The 22,598-nt window shown below is 45.0% G+C and overlaps 2 protein-coding genes across 2 annotated transcripts in view; one reads left to right on the top strand and one right to left on the bottom strand.

Annotated features, from left to right (window-relative positions):
- Window positions 1–8,286, top strand: part of fer1l6 (fer-1 like family member 6) — a gene marked incomplete at its 3' end in the record, with an annotated part of 31,968 nt that extends 23,682 nt beyond the window's left edge. The window contains exons 26-36 of the mRNA XM_080839771.1: window positions 108–233; window positions 1,257–1,384; window positions 1,674–1,844; window positions 2,868–3,022; window positions 3,546–3,688; window positions 3,983–4,071; window positions 4,533–4,631; window positions 5,159–5,400; window positions 7,344–7,501; window positions 7,849–7,949; window positions 8,106–8,286. Coding sequence (XP_080695897.1) covers window positions 108–233; window positions 1,257–1,384; window positions 1,674–1,844; window positions 2,868–3,022; window positions 3,546–3,688; window positions 3,983–4,071; window positions 4,533–4,631; window positions 5,159–5,400; window positions 7,344–7,501; window positions 7,849–7,949; window positions 8,106–8,286 — 1,593 coding nt within the window. The remainder of the gene's footprint in view (window positions 1–107; window positions 234–1,256; window positions 1,385–1,673; window positions 1,845–2,867; window positions 3,023–3,545; window positions 3,689–3,982; window positions 4,072–4,532; window positions 4,632–5,158; window positions 5,401–7,343; window positions 7,502–7,848; window positions 7,950–8,105) is intronic.
- Window positions 8,287–11,342: 3,056 nt separating this feature from the next.
- On the bottom strand, window positions 11,343–15,146 carry LOC308366134 (uncharacterized protein; the record flags this gene model as incomplete). The annotated part of the gene is made up of 3 exons (XM_080839770.1): window positions 14,232–15,146; window positions 13,580–14,014; window positions 11,343–12,076 (listed from the first exon to the last, which is right to left on the bottom strand). Exons 1-3 carry the CDS (start codon window positions 14,821–14,823, stop codon window positions 11,343–11,345), a joined length of 1,761 nt encoding a protein of 586 aa, XP_080695896.1. The 5' UTR covers window positions 14,824–15,146.
- Window positions 15,147–22,598: the final 7,452 nt, after the last annotated feature.

Below are 22,598 nucleotides of genomic sequence, written 5' to 3'. Positions count from 1 at the left end.
GTGGCCATGGACATGGTTGATATCGTATTCATTTAGTGCAGTGTTCTAAGACAGAGCTTCATTGACAATTGTGTTGAGTATTGACTCTGGTCTGTGCTTGTCTCCAGGGTCACTTCTGTCTGTATAAACTCCCAGACGACGAGGACGAGGGGTGTGAGGGCCCCTTCAGGATCAGTCAGGGGACCCCACCCAACACTGAGACCAAAGTCCTCATCCGGGTCTACATAGTCTGTGTGAGTGCTGTTCTTAACATGCTGTTTAGTCTGTGTGAGTGCTGTTTAGTCTGAGTGAGTGCTGTTAAGTCTGTGTGAGTGCTGTTCAGTCTGTGTGAGTGCTGTTCAGTCTGTGTGAGTGCTGTTTAGTCTGTGTGAGTGCTGTTAAGTCTGTGTGAGTGCTGTTTAGTCTGAGTGAGTGCTGTTAAGTCTGTGTGAGTGCTGTTCTTAACATGCTGTTCAGTCTGTGTGAGTGCTGTTCTTAACATGCTGTTCAGTCTGTGTGAGTGCTGTTCTTAACATGCTGTTCAGTCTGTGTGAGTGCTGTTCTTAACATGCTGTTCAGTCTGTGTGAGTGCTGTTCTTAACATGCTGTTCAGTCTGTGTGAGTGCTGTTCTTAACATGCTGTTCAGTGTTCGTGAGTGCTGTTCTTAACATGCTGTTCAGTGTGTGTGAGTGCTGTTCTTAACATGCTGTACAGTGTGTGTGAGTGCTGTTCTTAACATGCTGTTCAGTCTGTGTGAAGGCTGTTCTTAACATGCTGTTCAGTCTGTGTGAGTGCTGTTCTTAACATGCTGTTCAGTGTGTGTGAGTGCTGTTCTTAACATGCTGTACAGTATGTGTGAGTGCTGTTCTTAACATGCTGTTCAGTCTGTGTGAGTGCTGTTCTCAACATGCTGTTCAGTCTGTTTGAGTGCTGTTCCTAACATGCTGTTTAGTCTGTGTGTCTGTGTGAGTGCTGTACCTAGCATGCTGTTAGAGCCTAAGACTTTAGCCTAACAAATAAGACAAATGTATTGTTGCACCAAAGTGCATAGAAAGATTCTGTTGCAAAAATATTTGATGAGGGATGTGTGAACCAGATTGCTGTTTGGAGCACGCTGGCTACCAGTCTGCCAGTGTAGAGGTTAAAAAAGTCAAGTTGCCTCCTCTTACGGTTAAATCATTTATTTTTCTACTTTTTCAATACTACTTTTCCTGCGTGTGGTCTGTGTTCTGCGTGTTCTCTGAAGCTAAGTAAACACCTCCATGCTATCCCTCAGGCCAGTAACCTGCACCCAGCAGATCCAGACGGGAAGTCAGACCCCTACATCGTCCTGAGACTGGGCAAGATGGAGATCAAAGACCGGGACAACTACATCCCGAAACAGCTCAACCCAGTGTTTGGCAGGTCAGTGAACCTTTGTCTGAAGCCACTTTCTCACCAACTCTCAAAACATCAAAATGTGTTTGTCTGTTTTATTCTCAAGCTAGTGTTAGGGTTAGGGTTAGGGTTGGGGTTGTGGTTAGACAGACACTAGAAATAGAAATGTGGTTATGGTCAGGCCTCATGGTGGCCAAGGCTGTTGGGTCTGTAGCGAATCTGAGGGGTAGAAATGTTTGAAATATCAAGTTGTGAAGTTGAAGTTGGTGGCTAAAATGCTCTGCATGATAAAACTAAAATCATTTCCCCCAATCAGGTCCTTTGAGTTCCAGGCCTCGTTCCCCAAAGAGTCCCTGCTGAAGATCCTCATCTACGACTACGACATGATTGGAGGGGATGACCTGATCGGGGAGACGCAGATCGACCTGGAAAACCGTTTCTACAGTCGCCACAGAGCCACCTGTGGCCTGCCCAGCGAGTACTCACTGTGAGCAGGGAATACACCTTTGCTGATTGCTAGTACTTTATGTCACTAAATGGCAAAAACAGCGGTGCAGTGCATCCTCTCCTCTCCGCTCCTCTTGACTTTTCTCCAGTTAATAACAGTAGTGTGGTGCAGTGCTAAAACAGTGACAACCATGCCTGACCATGACAACAATTTCACAATTTCTTCAACATATTTCTTCTCTTCTGTTTTTTTTCTCTTCTTCCCTCCTCCCTCCTTTCTATTTTTTCTCTTCTCCTCTCTCCTTCTCTTGGTCTATAATGCATGAAGGGACTGTGTGCAGTGAGGCTGATAATGCATGAAGGGACTGTGTGCAGTGCAGTCTGTAGTGCATGGAGGGACTGTGTGCAGTGCAGTCTGTAGTGCATGGAGGGACTGTGTGCAGTGCAGTCTGTAGTGCATGGAGGGACTGTGTGCAGTGAGGCTGATAATGCATGGAGGGACTGTGTGCAGTGAGGCATATAATGCATGGAGGTACTGTGTACAGTGAGGGCTATAACGCATGGAGGGACTGAGTGCTGTTGTTCTTGTGTGCAGTGAGGGCTATAACGCGTGGAGGGACTGAGTGCTGTTGTTGTTGTGTGCAGTGAGGGCTATAACGCGTGGAGGGACTGAGTGCTGTTGTTTTTGTGTGCAGTGAGGGCTATAACGCGTGGAGGGACTGAGTGCTGTTGTTGTTGTGTGCAGTGAGGGCTATAACGCATGGAGGGACTGAGTGCTGTTGTTGTTGTGTGCAGTGAGGGCTATAACGCATGGAGGGACTGAGTGCTGTTGTTGTGTGCAGTGAGGGCTATAACGCATGGAGGAACTGTGTGCAGTGAGGGCTATAACGCATGGAGGGACTGATTGCTGTTGTTGTTGTGTGCATTGAGGCTTATAAAGCATGGAGGAACTGTGTGCAGTGAGGCCTATAACGCATGGAGGGACTGATTGCTGTTGTTGTTGTGTGCAGTGAGGGCTATAATGCACAGAGAGACTGAGTGCTGTTGTTGTTGTTGTGTGCAGTGAGGGCTATAACGCATGGAGGGACTGCATCCAGCCCACCGATCTACTCATCAAGCTCTGCAAGGAGAACCGAATCAGTGGGCCTCGCTTCCAGCCTGGGAGGATCACAGTCGGAGACAAGGTCTTCACCGGGAAAACCCTGTTTGTTGATGAAGGTAAGGCCTACTGGACCACCAGATCAGGACTAGATTAGGACCAGGGCCAGGACCATAGTCAAAAGGCCAATATCCAGACCAATGACTGCAAAAAAGATGGACGGTATGGTGTCATGCACGTACGTTCTTAAGAAATTAAGCCAAAATCAGTCGCCCGTTGTGGCAAAATTGAGTCTGTAGAGTCTGTGCCGAAGTTGCTGTTTGGAGCCAAAGCATGTGTAGTTAGTAACAGATAATTGGCCAGGTCAGCTCAGAATAAACCATACTCTGACTTTTTACAGTCATTGATCCAGGAGGGCCTCCTTTTACAGTCATTGATCCAGACCGCTTCTGTTCATTCTAGTCCTAGAGCTGAGGCGTGAGCCGGTGCAATAGCGCGATTAGACCGATATAGTAGAGCGCTTAGACTGTTCTAATAGAGCGGTTAGACCGAGAGACCAATCTAATAGAACGATTTGACCGATAGATCAATCTAATATAGCGATTAGACCGATCGTTAACTCTAATCCCCCCCCCTCCCCAGAGCGGACAGTGGAGTCCTATGAACACCTGGCACTGAGGGTGCTGCACAGGTGGGCGGAAATGCCAGGTGTGGGCTGTCGGCTGGTGCCGGAGAACATCGAGACGCGCACGCTCTACCACAGAGACAGACCCGGCATGGAACAGGTACACCCACAACCAACCAAAATCCCCGGTTAGAGAAAATATCACCAATTTGTATTTAAGGGGGGTGTATATATCTGTGTGTGTGCATTTGTGTGTGTTTTTACATCTGTTTGTGTGTGTATATATCTGTGTGTGTGTGTGTTTGTTTGTGTTTATCTCTGTTTGTGTGTGTTTATATCTGTGTGTGTGTGTGTGTTTGTGTGTGTATCTGTGTGTGTATATCTGTGTGTGTGTGTGTGTGTGTGTGTGTTTATAGTTGTGTGCGTATATATCTCTGTGTGTGTTCTTCCTCAGGGTCAGCTGCAGATGTGGGTAGATGTATTCCCCATGGACATGCCCCATCCAGGCCCCGCTGTGGACATCTCCCCCCGCAAGCCCAAAGGGTGAGCTGGACCAGATCTGTTTCTGTGCTGCCATGGCACTTCAAATGGGGTTCTTTCGAGACCTAGTGACAGTATACATGCTAAACTCATTTTATTGTCTGTTTTATTGTCATTTGTTTTTAGGTTTGTCTACTGTTGTCAGGCAGAGTTATTTTCAGTCATAAAATAAATGTAGATAAGACAATCTTTTTAAGACCGGCCTACATGTCTTCCTCATGTCACATACTCATATTTGCGTTGCATATGCATGGGTCTTGAGCTTCAGTATGAAATGAATGAATGAAGAAATGAATACATTACAAACTCTGTTTGTTTACATTATGAATACATTATAAACCCTGTTTGAATACATTAAAAATACACTACGAACCCTGTTTGTATACATTATAAATACATTATGAACCCTGTTTGTATACATTATGAATACATTATGAAACCTGTTTGTTTTGTGTTTTGTGTTGGTATGAGCTGAGAATCATCATATGGAATACTGAGGATGTGATCTTGGAGGACAGCAACTTCTTAACTGGACAGCAGTCCAGTGACATCTACGTGAAAGGGTACAAGGATGAGGACATGCCTGCCTCACTGTCTGTAGACAGCAAAACAAAAACACACACATGTGAACACAAAAGTGAAGATAGTAGGAGATAGCGAGGGGATTTACCTTCTGAAGTCTGCTTCACTTCTATGCCAGTGCCTGATCTTCTATTTCATCTCTTTAATCTCCTCCATCTTTTCTCTCCTCCTTTTAACACCCTTCCATCTGAACTTTTACTTCTTTCATCTCATCCTCCCTCTCTTCTCTCCTCCATTTAACACCCTTCCATCTGATCTTCTACTTCTTCTCTTTCTTCTCTCCATTTTACTGTCTCCACCTTGCTTTTCTTTTCTCCTCCCATCTCTCCTTCTGTCTGTTTTCACTCCTTCCCTTTTCTCCTCTCCTCTCTTTCCCTCCTCCTCATGCCTCCTCTTCCTCCTCCATCCCCCCTGCCTTTTATCCTCTCCCTCCTCCTCTTCTTTCTCCTCAACCTCTCATCTCCTCTCCTCTATCCTCTTCTTCATCCATCCTCCTCCTCTCCCTCAGCTGGCTGAAGGGCCTGGAGGGTGACTGTCAGGAGACAGACGTGCACTACAACTCACTGACGGGTGAGGGCAACTTCAACTGGCGCCTCGTGTTCCCCTTCAGCTACATGCCGGCCGAGAAGCTGCTGGTGGTCAGCAAGCGCGAGAGCATCTTCGCCCTGGACAAGACCGAGCAGAAGCTGCCTGCTGTGCTCCTGCTGCAGGTCTGGGACTTCGACCGGCTGTCCGCAGATGACTTCCTGGGTGAGCGGGACAGACAGAGACAGAGACAGAGACAGAGACAGAGACAGAGACAGAGACAGAGACAGAGACAGAGAGAGAGAGAGAGAGAGAGAGAGAGAGAGAGAGACAGACAGACAGACAGACAGATAGACAGAGAGAGACAAAGGGCCTCATTTATAAAACGTACTTACGCACAGAACTGATCTTAGACTGTGCGTGCGATCAAATCCACGTCTAAGTACAGATTTATAAAAAACGTCTTAGACGTAGAAAAGGACGTATCTCTACGTCTGGTTTCAGTTCGTGTAAGTACATTTCCTTGCGGCAATACTGGAGTACTGCAGGAATTCAGGACTCTCCGAGCGCCGACAGGCAGCCGACACGCAGTTTCATCATCATGCACGACCACCGTCACCATTTGGGCTAATGGTGAAAGGCCAAATTAAAGTTTCGCTCAATAAAATCAAATAAACTATTAGAATAATTTACACATGAATGAGATTCACATCTTATTCCGTTTTAATTTCACAAGTGTAAAACATTTCGCTCAAACTTATAACCTATAAAAAGACTAATAGTTGCTTAGTTTTCAGTAGGAGATATGGCTGCATTGCTGTTGTTAGAGGATATTGCCAACTGCGCAATAAGGAGAGAGAGGGTTTTTTTTGTGATCGCGCAGACTTTTTGACACAGGATGATGTATGTCTGATAAGCAGATACCGCTTGCCGAGAGCGTTGTGCCCAAATGGCCTCTCGTCTAGAGAGGCGCACCAGAGGCAACCAGGCCATACACGTTCAGGTATTGTCCGTTCTTGGATTCCTGGCTGCAGGAATGTTCCGATGAGAAATTGGAGACCAGTCGAGCAATCCCCGTCATCATTAAGCAGAATTTTGCCCGATGTTCTTCGCAGTAGCCTATAGCCTATGCCCGCAATTTATAAGATTTCCATGCATGCCCAGCAAAATGTGAAAGAGGATTTCCTGCGTAAAACAGGGTTCCCAATGTATTCTCATCCAGATTTCGCACACTCAGAAAGCCTAGGAAGCCCACTTCAATACAGCACAGGTTGGTAGTGGAGCGCACCAAAGTGCTGCTGCCGCAGATGCGGCTTCTGGTGCTACTCGTGCTTCGGAGACGTGTCTACTACATGTCAAATACTTTGCTTTTGCCATTACACCACCAGACAGGCTTTCTAACGATGTTTTGGCCCGCATCTGCTGTTCCATCAGCAGAACGTTGATGTCAACCTCACTTTAATTCTTCTTAATTCTTCTGTTTCTTTCTTTCTTGCCACTGTCACAGAGAGTTAGTGCATTGAGGATGCGCTCTGTTTGTGCATTGATAATATGCTGATTAGATTAAATAGGGGCGTTTTGAGGGCGGAGATTCAGTTGCGCACAATTTCATGACCATTTGTGATTATAACCGAAGGATTGGCGTACACATGTTTTTTGTGTGTACGTCTGTTTTCTGTGGATCTCACTTACGCTCATTTCAGGAAATGTCTTAGACAAAATGTAGGATGGTTTCTACGCAACGTTTTATAAATGAGGCCCAGAGAGAGACATAGATAGAGAGAGAGAGAGATATTGATTTGAGTTGGACTGACCACTGGGCTTTTTCTCACCTGACTCCCCTGAATTGTGAAAGGTAATGAATGTTCCCACAGAAAGAGTATATAGCTAGAGAACTAGCTTTGAAAGAAGACAGAGAGGAGGAAGATAATTATCAGACAAGAACATTAGGATAGTCAAATGTTTGGTGCTGATACCCAAAGCCACAAGTCAACACTTAGGATTTAAGATGAAAAGAAGATGGTGAGGTGAGGGACACTGCCACTTCCAATCAGAGCCCGCCTGAGAGTGTGTTAACCTCCAATCAGAGCCCCCCGAGAGTGTGTTAACCTCCAATCAGAGCCCTCCTGAGAGTGTGCTATCTGGCCTGAAGTGTGTGTGTCTAACAGGCTCTCTAGAACTGGACCTGCATCGGATTCCACGCGGGCTGAAGACGGCAAAGGCCTGTAAGCTGGAGATGCTGAGTGAGAGCATGGAGATCGTCTCCATTTTCCAACAGAAGCGCTCTCGAGGCTGGTGGCCCTTCTCCAAGTCTGGGGAGCTCACGGTAAGGACGTCAGGGTGGGCTCATGACGGACACATAGCCTCTCTCTCTCTCTCCGTTTATCGCTTGCTTCCCCCTTTCTGCACTTTCGAAGTTGAAATGAATCACTGTGCTTTTAAAATCATCTAGTCATCTATTGTTTTTAAATAATAGATTAATGATTCAATTTTGGATTGGATTTAGCCTACACAAGTATATCACAGATATTAAACATTCAGTGAACATTCTATGAACGTTTGCCAGGATAAACTGAATGAGGACAGTCTTGTCTAGTTTCTCCATATGAAATGGATTGTTTTTGACGCAACTACAGAATCACTCCTTCATCTCACTGACCTTTGACCTTGCAGGGTAAAGTGGAGGCGGAGTTCCACCTGGTGACTGCAGAGGAGGCAGAGAAGAACCCAGTGGGTCGAGCCCGGAAAGAACCGGAACCACTGGAGAAGCCAAAGTAGGCAACTCAGAAATCAATTACCTCTTGTTCATTCATGACACTGATAGTCATTATTGTTATTGTGTATTGTCGTAATTAATGATTTTTCTTCCATCTCTCTTCCTCTCATTGTCTTAACCTGTGTTTGCTCATCTATCTATCGCTGTCATCTAGTCGCCCTGACACCTCCTTCTCCTGGTTTGTGAACCCGTTCAAGTGTTTCTTCCACCTGATCTGGAGGAACTATAAAAAGTACATTATCGTTGCCCTGGTCCTGCTCATCTTGGCAGTCTTCATCGCCCTGCTCTTCTACACACTTCCTGGTGCCATCTCCCAGAGGATTATCAATGGCTGATTGGCTGGGGGCAGGAGGGCGAGAACGATGATATCACAAAGGCAAAAAAAAGAAACATTGAGCCAAATTGAGAAAAAGGCCCTGGGTCCTGCCTTTAGTAATATAAGCCTTGACTGTCTAGTCAACTGACTAAAGTAGTTTTTAGACAGGATTTTGTCCATTTTAGAGAAGAAAAAACGAGTTTACAACCAGCTGGTGACATCTTTAAAGGTTCAGTCCGTAATTCCAATCTCTTTTTGTCAAATTCAACAAACTGCCCTCACAGTCCTCTAGCTGTCTGTTCTATGTGTGAGCTCAGACCAGGTCACACACTGCTCTAGCCACAACACGGTGCCTCAGGTGCACAGAAGGGAGGGGTGTAATTTGATTGGCAGTTGAGCTCAAATATCAGCAACCATTTGCCATCGCTCGTGGTCCCAGTTGTAACTTACACAGATAAATGTCCCTCTGAGCGCAGGAGATGGAGGCATTATTGGTTGAGAATGTGATGCTCAGGAGATGGAGGCATTATCGTTGAGAATGTGATGCTCACGAGATGGAGGCATTCTTGGTTGAGAATGTGATGTTCCTTCCTGTGGGTGCTCAGTCAGCTTTCACACATTGCTTTTTTCCCTCCTTGTCCACTTACCGTGTCTGTTATCATGTGAATCAGAAGCTCCTTTCTGGCTGGCGTCAAATTCAAATAAAATAAAAAGAAATATTAGTTTTCCAGCTAGCTGCATACCAGTGGGAAGAGTGTGTTTGTTAAAATGTTGAAAGTGTTGTGTTCGACATTTAGACTTTACAGTTTTTTCTTTTTTAAAAGATATGTTTGTGTGCGTAACTAGTTCCTACAACACTCTCAAAATTTCGCAAAAATCCCCATATGCCAACTGAGGCTGGGACATTTCTGTGCTAACCCTGACGAAAAACAAGACAAAAACCACAGATCTAAAGATCAAAGTACACATGCCACGACAGCTGAAACCAGGTTAGATTGCTGGCGCACTTAAAACAGACAGAACAGAGACATAATGCCGTCAGATCTGACCAGATCAGCTCCTCCTGTGAATGTGTCCACAGCTACTGAGAATAACAGCACAAATAGCCTTTGATGTGGGGTAGCCCTCTGTGAGCGACTGGGCCGTATCTGAACATACTCATCTCTCACTGTGCCGCTGCTGATCAACGGAGGCCTCCCACGCTGACTGATGGTGCTCCAGCATGTAGCGGTTTAGTTTTAATAATGGTAATATAACTTAGTTTAAAATAGATTTTTTTTTAGTCTAAGTTTGTTTGTATTTAATGTTATTCGGATGTAGCGGTAGAAAACTGTTAGTTCAATGATTTACTCTTTTATCTGCATGATCAGCAGTTTCGTTTATATGGTAATATAATCATTTTATATGGTAAAGTTGAAATGACAATGCAGTTATTTTATTCTGGTTTGTTATTTTGAGAAATGATGTTGCAGTTCATGCTATTCTGATTATGATTCTGATCTGTATATGTGCTTCCATTCTTAAACATGTTATTACTACGCATGAAAAACTCTTATTTCTGGAACATTTCTGGAAGAAAAATTGACATAATGACAAAAATGAAATAGGTCAGGAAGAAGCACATAATTCATGTTGTATACATAATTTATTCCTTATATTAAACACTTACGGATGTTTTCAAAACGGCTTCATACACAATAACTTAATTTTTTTCATGAAATCACTCAAGGAAAAGCAGTCAGTCAATAAAATAAAATAAAATCTCTGGTCTTGCCCAATGCCTGCCTAAATGCCATTGAAAAGCTGTAACTGTGGTTACTGCGTCAGGTTGAGTGAGTTTTGTGCTCAAACAGTCTGAATGGCCAAAAGGAGCTTCTCCATTGGATGCATGATGGAGCTGATGACCAGCCATTAAACCCACAATACTGCTTCAACCCTGTTCAGATCTTTTATACAGCCACACTTACATGTCACAGGGTTCCCACCCTTTTTCATTGACAGCATTTAAATACCTTCCCATGACCTCAATGACCTTTAATGACATTTCTATGACCTTTCATAACCTACAAGTACACAAAAGTGCGTAGTTTACTCGACAGGTTGTGCCTTATTACGTATGAAGATTAAACAGCAACCATTTCCATTCCTCGTCTAATAGACTTGTTAGTCAATTCAATTGGAAACCGTATCACACTGCAGAAATTAACATTAGTCCAACTAAACAATATCCATGGAAAAGAACAAGAACATAATTATTTTCATTAAAATTTCACAGATTTTCCAAAAACCTTCAATGAAACTTCATGATTTTTTTGAGGCTTGGAAAATGGGATTTAAAAATTCCATGTTTTTCCCAGGAATTCCATGAACGTGGGAACCCTGCTCTCATTATTCCTTAAGCTTATGAGTCCTCATCGACTTATTGAGAGCCACGGTTATGGGGATATTATTGCAGCAGAATTATTTGCTAACGTGTGTGAAGAGTTGTGCAACTGTATCTCAATCTGTGTGTGAAATCAGCTTTTCGTGTATTGAGATTTCTTCCGATTGAGAATCTGCTGACCCATCTGTATTTGTTCACCCTGAGCAGAGGTAAGACAAGCTGAAGAAGCCATTTTTCATCAATTGTTAAATAAAAAAATGCGGCCCTCAAACTGCCTGGATGCTGTTGCAAAACGACAGCTGCTTCAGCTTGCCGTACCTCAGCAAATTTGTAGATTCCTGTACAAAACTCAGTACGCATTTTGAGATTCTTCTACCCATTTACAAAGCTGATTACGCACACATGGATTGAGATACAGTTACACAACTCTCCCCACACAATTGCAAATAATTCTGCTACAATAAACCCCCATACAGGGTAGCCTCATGAGCTCTCCTGTTGTGCAGAGCACAGACTATCTGTGGCAGGCAGTCACCCAGGTTCAGGCCTGCTCGTGGAACAGATCGACTGGATGGCACACACTGATTCAGAGGCTGTGAGAAACCCAGGAATAGCCCATCCGATTCAGCAGATGACCATGGGCAGTTAGCCCTTCCTCTTCATCATCATCAACTTCCTCCTCCAGTTTCCCTTCACTGGTACGTGCCAGTGTCCGGTCCCTGCGTGCCGTGCAGCGTGTACTGCGCCCTCTGCTGGGCAAACCTGTCTCCGGCAGCGTACGTCTGCGCCGACAGACTGTGGCCGCTGCTCCCGCCAGTGTCCACTCCCACCGCCACGTTTACCGCCGACAGCCCCTGGTGAGACCCCGCCCCAAATGCATAAGCCCCACCCATTCCACCTCCAAACTGAAGCCCCGCCCTTCCCTGCTGCTGCTGTTGCAGCCTACCTCCAAGTCTCTGCTGTTGCCGGGCAACACCTGTCTGCATCTGAGCCTGCATCTGCAGCCCAGCGACTCTCTGCACAGTCTGTCCCACCTGTGCAGCGCCGGCGGCTGTGGCTGCAGTGGAGGCGGCAGCAGCTGCAGTGACTGCGCCGGCCGTCTGCGCCCCCATGAGGCAGGCCTGCATCTTGCGCTTGGCCCTCCAGCGTGCCACGCGCAGCCGCGTCTTCTCACGCCGCTCCTTCACCAGGTCGGCGAGCAGTGCCTGCGGCAGGTCCTGCTCCAGCTGCTTCCTGCGCACCTGGCTGCGGCGCCGCAGCTCCGCCCGCGCCTGCTTGTACTGCTCGTACAGACCCAGATCCCGCAGCCACGGGCGCCCCTGCCGCACTCCCGCCCACGTCGCCGAGGCCAGGGACGATCCAGCGCAGGATGCCGTCGCCATGGACACCGCTGTCGCCATGGGGACGCAGGGCCGGCTGGTGGCATCTGAGAGTGCAGAGAATAACGTTCGGGTTATGGGAGAGGGGGAAGACACACCATAAGGAAAGAGTGCAGTGGTGTTAATCTCAGGCTCTGCCAGTTTTGACACACAGTTACACTGAGGGTTTAATCAGCGCCAGGTTTAAACTGCAATATGACCAACCAGTGAGCTTCACACTACAGTGTTGAACATATATGACCAACCAGTGAGCTTCACACTACAGTGCTGAACATATATGACCAACCAGTGAGCTTCAGACTACAGTGCTGAACATATATGACCAACCAGTGAGCTTCACACTACAGTGCTGAACATACAGAAGCATATACCACACAATGTTCATGGCAGTTTCCTCACTATATGTTTGTGTGTAAATGAATGCTTCATAAATGACTTTCCTATAAGCACAATACCATTTAAACACAGATCCGTATAAAGGTATGATTTAGCTGTGCTTGGCTGGTCACAGGCACGCTAGTTACAGCTGTGTTTGCTGGGCACAAGCAGTGGCTAGGGGGCACAAGCAGTGGCTAGGGGGGCACATGCAGTGGCTGGGTTTAATATTGCTGGGCACGTGCAGTGGCTAGGGGGCACAAGCAGTGGCTAGGGGGCACATGCAGTGGCTGGGTTTAATATTGCTGGGCACGTGCAGTGGCTAGGGGGCACGTGCAGTGGCTAGGGGGCACAAGCAGTGGCTAGGGGGCACATGCAGTGGCTGGGTTTAATATTGCTGGGCACGTGCAGTGGCTAGGGGGCACAAGCAGTGGCTAGGGGGCACAAGCAGTGGCTAGGGGGCACATGCAGTGGCTGGGTTTAATATTGCTGGGCACGTGCAGTGGCTAGGGGGCACAAGCAGTGGCTAGGGGGCACAAGCAGTGGCTAGGGGGCACATGCAGTGGCTGGGTTTAATATTGCCGGGCACAAGCAGTGGCTAGGGGGCACAAGCAGTGGCTAGGGGGCACAAGCAGTGGCTGGGTTTAATATTGCTGGGCACATGCAGTGGCTAGGGGGCACATGCAGTGGCTGGGTTTAATATTGCTGGGCACATGCAGTGGCTAGGGGGCACATGCAGTGGCTGGGTTTAATATTGCTGGGCACATGCAGTGGCTAGGGGGCACATGCAGTGGCTGGGTTTAATATTGCTGGGCACGTGCAGTGGTGGGTTATTGCTGCGCTTATGGGTTTCTGTGACTAGCATCATGAAATTAGAGTTTCAGCTGTGGAGTACGCAGGATTAAAATTTTTGGAGGTATAATCTGTAACAGAAAACTCTGCAAAGTATTTATTCACAGGTGATAAGATGTGTTGCTCATTAGTCCTGTGCTGGACTCACTGCTACACGCTCAGTCACTGGAGGCTAAGCTAATCATTAGACCAAGAACCTTGGGTTTGTTGGGTTTCGCTAGCACATCGCTTGCAATTTCAGAGCAGGTCTTCTTTCTGCCTTTGAAATTTGGTGCATTTGTATTTGGGCAACACACTTCATAGAAGCAGAGGCAGACACTCACATGTAGAGGAGCTGGCCAGGGGTGAGAAGTACGCTCCCGTCTGTCCCATGGTGGCTCCCGCTGTGAGCTGCTGGGTCTCCGTGCCCTCCAGGTATCCTCCCTGGCGGAGCCCTTCTCCCTCGACGGGCCCCAACGAGTCCCCCTCCACCTCAACCTCCACCTCCTGTGGCTCTTGCTTGATGGGCACCATCTCCGCCTCTGCCAATTCCTCTTTGACCAGAGGGGCGTCGCTGGCGAGCGGAGGGGGCGAGGTGTCCTTCCCCGCCAGCCCGCCACCCTCTGCCTCTCCTGGGCTGAGATGCCGGGGCTCCGGGGCGTCCGGAAGGTCCCTTGCTGGAGGACTGGTCTGGTCAGGCTTCCTGTTGAGGGGCGTGTCACTGCTCCCCCCTACTTCCTGGAATCTGCAGTCCAGTTCTGGACGATCTGTGATCTCCTCTGGAAAACCAGTGCAGATGTGAGTCAGTGAACCCGCATATACCTACATTTCCCTCTGGATTAATAAAGTATCCATCTATCTATCTATATGACTCACTGCCTTGATGTCTGGTTAGTGTGTGTACATTATTTCATTATGGACTTTGTGGAAAGCAAGTAAGTCTGAAAGGAAATGTAAAGGAAAAGAGAAAATGAATGAAAGAATGAATGGACCTACGTTTAATTGGTGCCAGTAACGTGGTAGTTCCATCAGAGGCAATAAGGCAAATATCAGGCTGAGGGGGGTCCTCCATTGACATGGGTTCTGTAATCGGATCTTTACTTTTGTGCGACGTAATACTGTACTCCTCTCGGGACATTAAGGACCTGTGAGTGTAGCTGCTATTTCTAATTTCGGGCAGGGTTTGGTTGGTCACTGTTCTCCGACATAATGGACCATTCGAAATTCCTCCATGAGGAAGCGACAGAGAAAAGGTGGTCTGGTCTAGGTTCACCTCCGGAACTCGAATCGAGTCAAACTGGTTGACCTGCTGTCTTTGCTTGGGGTGATTCTGACGGTCATCCTTCGCGGCGGAGACGCTCAAATATTTCCGCATAGCCCTCATCTGACATCTGGATATATCTAGCATCTGTCGGATGTTCTCGTTCTCCTTGTCCTTTGCATTCATCTCCTTTCGAAATTCGTCAAACTTGATGCTAACCACCTTCATCATTTCCCCCAACACATTTTCCACCGCCACGGTCACCGCTTTTTCAATGACAACACCCATTTGTCCCCTAATAAGGGAGATTGTCAGATTAACATCCATATTAACAAGAATAAATTAGCTATAGTGAGTTGCGGGCAAACACGGCTCTTTATCCTGGTGTCCCTGAACAACTGGTTGGGAATGGAACAATGGCAAGTTTACGTGGATTGTAATGTTAGCATTGCTGACTAGCTGTCGCTAATGTTTGTTAGCCAGCTATGATAACGTTTCCCAGCTGGTATGTTGAATTGTCTTTCTTCCTTTCGTTTATTTACGACACCGTTCTAGCTAGACGCATATATTATTTCAAATGATCCAAAGTTAATCATGCTGCGACAGATATAATCGACATGCACAATGACACATTGAGAAGCCGTCAGACCATCCTCAAAGTTTCTGTTTATCATATCCATTCCTTCTTGTGTACTTCCGGATTGGTCACCTTTTTGTCTTCATCAAAATAAAAGTCTTGAAGTAACAAGAGCTATGATTCCACTCAGTAAAGGCGGTGTGAGATGCTTAAGTATTCACTCACGAACACGTTGTTATTAAAAAAAAACAAAGAGTTATAATGACAGCCATTTACCTAACCAAGATCAACATTAAACCTGAAAGAAGAGCAAGTTGAATTGATGGAATGAGCCAGGAAATGATTTGCAGCACTGTCTTGTATCAACTTAAAGAGAGGTAGGCTAAGCCTTTCTCTGGAGTCATTCATCCAAAACGTTTTGCTTAAGGTTAACCGTGTACATCTTACTACATGTAAACGGCTCTTGCTTTCTCTGGCTTACCAGCATTTCATTATTGTCTCCTAGACCACACACACACACACACACACACACACACACACACACACACACACACACACACACACACACACACACACACACACACACACACACACACACACACACAGAGAGAGAGAGAGATAGGTGTGATTAGATAGGTGTTCAAATCTTGTGTTTTTCAAATACACTGCTGTTCAGTGAAAAATGACACACAATCACACAATAATGCATTAGCAAAGGCATGATGCATTAACATCATTAGTGGGAAGCAGTAGAACTTGTATATTGGGATTTTATTTTTGATTTATTGTTAATGTTATGTTTGATATAAACGTTAATGCCTTTTTTTAAGGTTCTATAGCCTCTTTCACTCTGGCAGGGGGACTGCCAATGAATATAATTGGGTGAATTTACATTTTAATGTTCATGACTGTACACTGTCCCTCTTGATCAAATAAACAAATTGATTGATTGATTGATTGATGTACACAAATGGAAGTCATGTCCCTTTGAATGGTGAATTGTGGTTCCATTGCATCGCTTTGATTATGGAAAGTTGAGAAAAGTTGTGTTTATGCAAATATCCAAACAGGGTGAGACTGAAAAAAAAAAATGGCTGACCAAACTTCATAGATGGTCATATTTGTACGTTAACATTAGCAAGGTAACTAGCTACCCACAAAGTAAATGGCTTGCCACGGAAGTTACACAGCAGTCAGCAATTCATAGTGGCGTGATGTCATGTGATGGCAGTAGTGTCTCAATATGTTTTTAGTTTTCTGTTTTTTTTTCTATGTCAGTTACTAAACAGATGTCTCTAATGTAAAACATACAATTATGGGTGAATAATTGAAAATATCATTCACAAACGCAAATTTTTGTTATAAAAACTGTATTTATTGAACTCTTAGAAAAAGACAGAATATGTACATGAAAATACAATATTATTATTAACAATGAAATAAAAGCGTTTGTCCAGAGTGTTTGTCCAGACTGTCCAGATATTACACCTAACACAATTTCATAACAGCATCAACACTCCCCTGAATCATGTGTACTTTAGAGCAGGTATAGAGAGAACATTTTCAGTGCACACTCTCTCTCACACACACACACACACACACACACACACACACACACACACACACACACACACACACACACACACACACACACACACACACAGTGGACTGGAAACAGCAGCAGAACATTGACTCACACATAAAACTGAAGCTGAGCACAGCTAAATGTACTGTGAAGGCTGGGCCTCAGGCGATGAAGCCGTTGGGTGTGGCCTGGGAGTTGTGGTTCATGTCTCGGGTGGACCAGGCCTTCTGCTGGACCTCACGCATGTCCATGTACTCTTCACTGGCTTCCCTTGGGCCTCTTCCTGCTCTGGCCTATAGGGTTCAGAGACAGACAAGACAGGGTTTACCTACATGGCCTCTGAAGTGCGCTAGAGGACAGTGTAGTGTGTAGCAACCATACAGTTATATAGTCATAGTGTGGACGCTTTAATCCAAAACATTGTCCATAGAAGAATAAAGAACCACAATGAATGCTCCCATGACTGCCATTACAAGGGCTGTAGACTTAGGAATCAGAAAGTACATTTCAGGAATCAGAAAGTTAATTTAACATTTTTAATCAGACCCCACTAAAGTTCAGTCTTTCATGCCTCTAGTGCCTAGTCATTTCCAAATCCCCTTTCCTTTTTTTACTCAGATGTTAAGTATAGCAGCAGCATACTGCATATTCATTCTAGACCAGTAGTTTACTGGTGTTGTTATTACCATCTTAATATATTGGATTAATGCATGTCAACAGCTCTTACCTGGCCCTGTGTTCTGGCCTGTTGGTGCTGTAAAACACAACAGTACTATTGTAATTAGTCCAACATCTCATTGCATCAAGACAGATCTTTCTAACCCAGCTCTTACGTAAAGGTGCAGTCCTCGATTCTGGCAAAAGGTTGATAACATCTGAACGTGTTGATTGGCTCGGCCTGAGCTCTTTGTTTCACATTTACAGAGCTAAGACTGTAAGTAAGTAAGACTTTATTTATATAGCACATCTCATACAAGAGTTGCAGTTCAAAGTGCATGAACAGCGGACGGGTCGGCCTGAGCTCTTTGTTTAACCGGACGTTTTATTCGAATGCACACAATGGACAGATAGCTAGAGGAGTATGCAAAGAATTTAGCTCAATTCCAGGACTTCACCTTTAATGTGTGACTGACATGATATTCCTTGCCTTGTATTCACAGTTAATTATCATCTCTCATATTTAAGTAAAGCCATCAGCTTCAAGATCATGTTTAAATAAAGCCATCAGCTTCACAATAGTGTGTAAATAAAGCCACCAGCTTCATGTTCGTGTGTAAAGAAAGCCACCAGCTTCATGATCGTGTGTAAAGAAAGCCATCAGCTTCATGATCGTGTGTAAATAAAGCCACCAGCTTCATGTTCGTGTGTAAAGAAAGCCACCAGCTTCATGTTCGTGTGTAAAGAAAGCCACCAGCTTGATGATCGTGTGTAAAGAAAGCCATCAGCTTCATGATCGTGTGTAAATAATGTTGCATGTTGCATGTTGGGTTGAATGAGAGCAGCTCACCTGGTTTGGAAGATAAGTGAGTGTATCGTACAAGACCTCAGTTCTGCTGACCTAGAAAAGACAGAGTGAAAGTAGAAGAACATTAATAAAGAAAGTAGAACATACATACAGAAAGAGAGAGAGAGAGAGTTCATGAATGGTTTAAAATTCTAAATCAGACCGATGCAGAATGTATATTTACATGTATGTATGTATGTATGTACTTCTGCCACAAAAGGCGTCACAACAGCCGTCTCTTGTAAAAGCTGTTGTGGTCTGTGCTTTTCTCAAACGCTGTCTTACCTTTAGTTTGTGGAAGAGGATGGTGACGATGAAGCTGTACAGACAGAGAAGCGCAGCGACACCACTTAGGAACCAGACCAGAGGATCTGGGGCGGCGTGAGAGGCCGTGGGGGCGGCGGAAGACGTGGGAGAGGAGGGGATAGAGGCAGGGGAGGCCATCCGAGAGGGAGGGAAAGGTATCTTGCACCCTGAAAGTAATATTAATAATGCTGTCAATTGAAGATCCCTTCGTTAGAATATTTATTAACCACATAGTGAATGCTAGTATAAAAATGTGCTAACGCAAACGGTTAAGTTTAAAGTTTTGTTTGATTTAGTGTACTTTTTCCATTAGAGTTAGTCTACTACTACTTACTATGAACAAACCATTCACTTCAGTATGAACCATACATGTTATTCTGGACTGCTACAGATGCAGAAGGTTCTACGTGAAACAAACAAGGGAGAAACAAGAGTTCACTGTGACTGAACACACACACACACACTGACACACACCTGGGAAGAGTTTGGTTGCATTCCCATGATTTTGTTTGATGGGAATTGGATCGGTTCGGGAGAACTGGCACTTGAACAGCTTGTCCTCATCGCTGGCCTGGAGATTCCACAGAGTGTACGTGACCTTTGTCAGCCCTTCCCACCTCATAGTGCAGCCCTCTTTTTCATCCTCACACACTATGTGTTCGCCATTCATCAGCTTGGCATCAACCTCCTTTGCATCTGGGATGTCATGGTGACACGTGACTGACACAGAGCCGTTCAGGTTCAGAGTGTGCATGTACGGCGCACTCACGTTGAATTGCTCGGCTTCTGAAAGACAGCAAAGAATGTGTTATGTCAGTTAATCAGTTTACAGTGTAGTGGTGACTGAAGATGCCTATTTAAAGCAGCAGTGAGGAGTTTTGGTCTAAAACTATCAAGCTAACTACCTAAAAGGCTCGCAAAACCTTCCCACCCTCCCACCATGGCACAGATAAATGTCACAGTCATTTGGTGTCTTTTGGTGCTCTGTGTTGTTTAGGTGCTCTGTGTTGTTTTGGTACTCTGTGTTGTTTAGGTGCTCTGTGTTGTTTTGGTACTCTGTGTTGTTTTGGTACTCTGTTTTGTTTGGGTACTCTGTGTTTATTTGGTACTCTGTGTTGTTTAGGTGCTCTGTGTTGTTTTGGTACTCTGTTTTGTTTAGGTGCTCTGTGTTGTTTTGGTACTCTGTTTTTTAGCAGGGTGTCTCCTGTCTCAGACCACAGAGCAACACAGCCAGGTCAGCTAGTAGGAACGTCAGGTGTGTCTGTCTGTCCTTGACATGACCATAGACCATCCAAATTCACTTGAAGATGATGCCAAAACTAGTTACCTATTCAAACATACCTCAAAAAGAGGCAAAGTGTTGCAAAGTGTTGCTTTAAACTGCAGAGACTTGGAACTCCATTCAACACAAAAACACATCAGTTAATTACAACATGGAGCTTACCATTAGTCGTGATACTTGAAATACTACTATATGAAATTGCTGCTTCTTTTTGTGGGCTGGTACAGCTACATGAGTTTTACACCCACTTCTAGAGAACTAAAGCAGAGCCACAGGAGGTGGGAGGCGTTATGTGGCTAACCACGCTGCAATCGAAAAAATGCGGACAGTGGCTAAAAATATCGGGTACACAAGCCCTTAATAGGGCCCTGCACAACTGCCCTAATACATGTAAATATACATAAATGCACAGCTGCAGTTGTTCTTGAAAAGTGTCAGTCTGCCTGATGTCATGATTTTACAGACTACTGATCGCAGTTGCACATTCTTTGGCATGAAGAGGAATATAAAAACACAGTTTACAGGTGATGTGGAAACTGCCACTCAAACCCAAGGGGTGTAAATTCCACATCAACATCACATCTCCGGTTTGAGGTTCTGAATGTACATGTCACTCATTGCTCCACCACCACACTGTGGTTCTGGGTGGCAACTCAACCCAAGCCACACTTAAAGATGAAGCCACACTTAAAGATGAAGCCACACTTAAAGAAAAAAAACCTGGGCTGATGTGACGACATTATTCCTTCAGCTTGGTTGTGCTATGACTAGGCGAACAAACCAAACTCAAAAACAGAAATAGAATGTCAGGGAATTTTCTCATCCTTCACAGATGACAAAAACATAAACCGGTAAGATAATAGCTGGAGTAATAATTCCCAGTGTTTCGTGTTTAATCAAGCAGAAAGGCTGCTTTACTGCCACTATGTCATAACAGGAACCAGATCTTCAGGCTCCAAAACCAATTTTTTTCAGGTCTGCATGTCATGATGTTATTATTAACCAAAGAACACAGCCTGCTCTGCGTATCCAGTAGGCAAACCATACCAGATGTGTGAAATGTGTCCTACTGGATGAACCATGATGAAAACAATAAACAAGAGATGAGGAAGTGGAAGTAAACCTCACCAGTGTGAGCCAGAGCCCTGAGGATGCCCAGGACCAGGCAGAGGGTCGCTCCTCTCATCTTCTCACACCTTGCCATCTCTCCTCTCTGACACTCTGGCAGGGCAAGTGCAGCGTAGAGCAAAGTTTCCACACTTACACAGGCCACTGAGGCTTCTGATTGGACCACAGCACACAGGAAATGACTGAGGGGGAAATCTGAGTGATCTAAAGGCAAGTGGTGGCGTAGTATGTAGGTGGAATGAGTGCGTGACACCTGCGATTTATGAGAAATGTGTTTGTGTGTTTGTGCAAGTGTAAGTGTTTGTGTTTGTGTTTGTGTTTGTGTGTGTGTGTGTGTATGTGTGTGTGTGTGTGTGTGTGTGTGTGTGTGTGTGTGTGTGTGTGTGTGTGTGTGTGTGTGTGTGTCTGTGTGTGTGTGTGTGTCTGTGTGTGTGTGTGTGTGTGTCTGTGTTTCTGTGTGTGTGTCTGTGTGTGTCTGTGTCTCTGTCTGTGTCTCTGTGTGTATGTGTGTGTGTGTGTGTCTCTGTGTGTGTGTGTCTCTGTATGTGTGTGTGTGTCTCTCTGTTTATGTGTGTGTGTGTGTGTGTTTCTGTGTGTGTGTGTGTGTGTGTGTGTCTGACTGTGTGTGTGTGTGTCTCTGTGTGTGTGCATGTGTGTTAGGATGGTAATTCTGTACACTCCTCAGTCCTCACAGGGCTCTCCATAGCTGAGCTATGTAGCACAAAGCAAAAAAAGACAACAACAGTCGGTAGTAAATGTGAAAACACTCATCTGGGTGCCACAGCAACTAAGTTAGGAGAAAAAAGAGAAGTAAACCATCAAACACCACAGAGCTCATGCTTACAGCGCTGTCCACAGTACAGTGGGTAGTTTTTATGGAATTTCGTTTTTACGAACGTGTCATAGGCTGTTGCGGTTTTGCAGTAACTACGTATAATATGGTCCTGATACTATCATATCACTGGAAATAGTCAGTCATAAAATCGAATTACAGTATGTGGGATTTGTCTTGACATTATTAGGACATGGTGGTTGAGTGTTGCCACCTGAATGACTTCCTGTATTATTATTATTATTACTCCACATAACTCTAGCTAAGATAAAGTGTTTCCTGAAACTAAACAAAGCTTTTAACAAAACTACATTAGGAAGCAAAACCTGGTCTAGTATAGTTTTACAATTATGACCGTCGAGGCGTTCCACAAAGAACCTTTCTACAGAGCATTTGAGTTCTTCAATTTAGATAAGACAAGAAAAGAATGACAGGGTTTGAGATTATTCTGGCGTGAGCTACAAACTCTGTTGAAACCGCTATCTGTCCATCTGACCTGTTTTCTTCTGCTGGTTGACAGAGTGCTGGCCTTACGTATGTCTCTGAAATCTGCTTACCTTAACCAAACACACATTCACACACACACACACACACACACACACACACACACACACACACACACACACACACACACACACACACACACACACACACACACACACACACACACACACACACACACAACCAAACAGACACACACAACCACAAGCACATGTGATGATTAGGTATGTATGCGTGTATGTATGTATGTATGTATGTATGTATGTATGTATGTATGTATGTATGTATGTATGTATGTATGTATGTATGTATGTATGTATGTATGTATGTATGTATGTATGTATGTATGTATGTAGGGGAGAGTGGGCTGAGATTGACCTATAGCCA

Source organism: Sprattus sprattus (genome assembly GCF_963457725.1).
Source record: "Sprattus sprattus genome assembly, chromosome: 5".
In the NCBI taxonomy this organism is placed as follows: Eukaryota; Metazoa; Chordata; class Actinopteri; order Clupeiformes; family Clupeidae; genus Sprattus; species Sprattus sprattus.
This window is presented reverse-complemented; position numbering and strand designations above follow the sequence as displayed.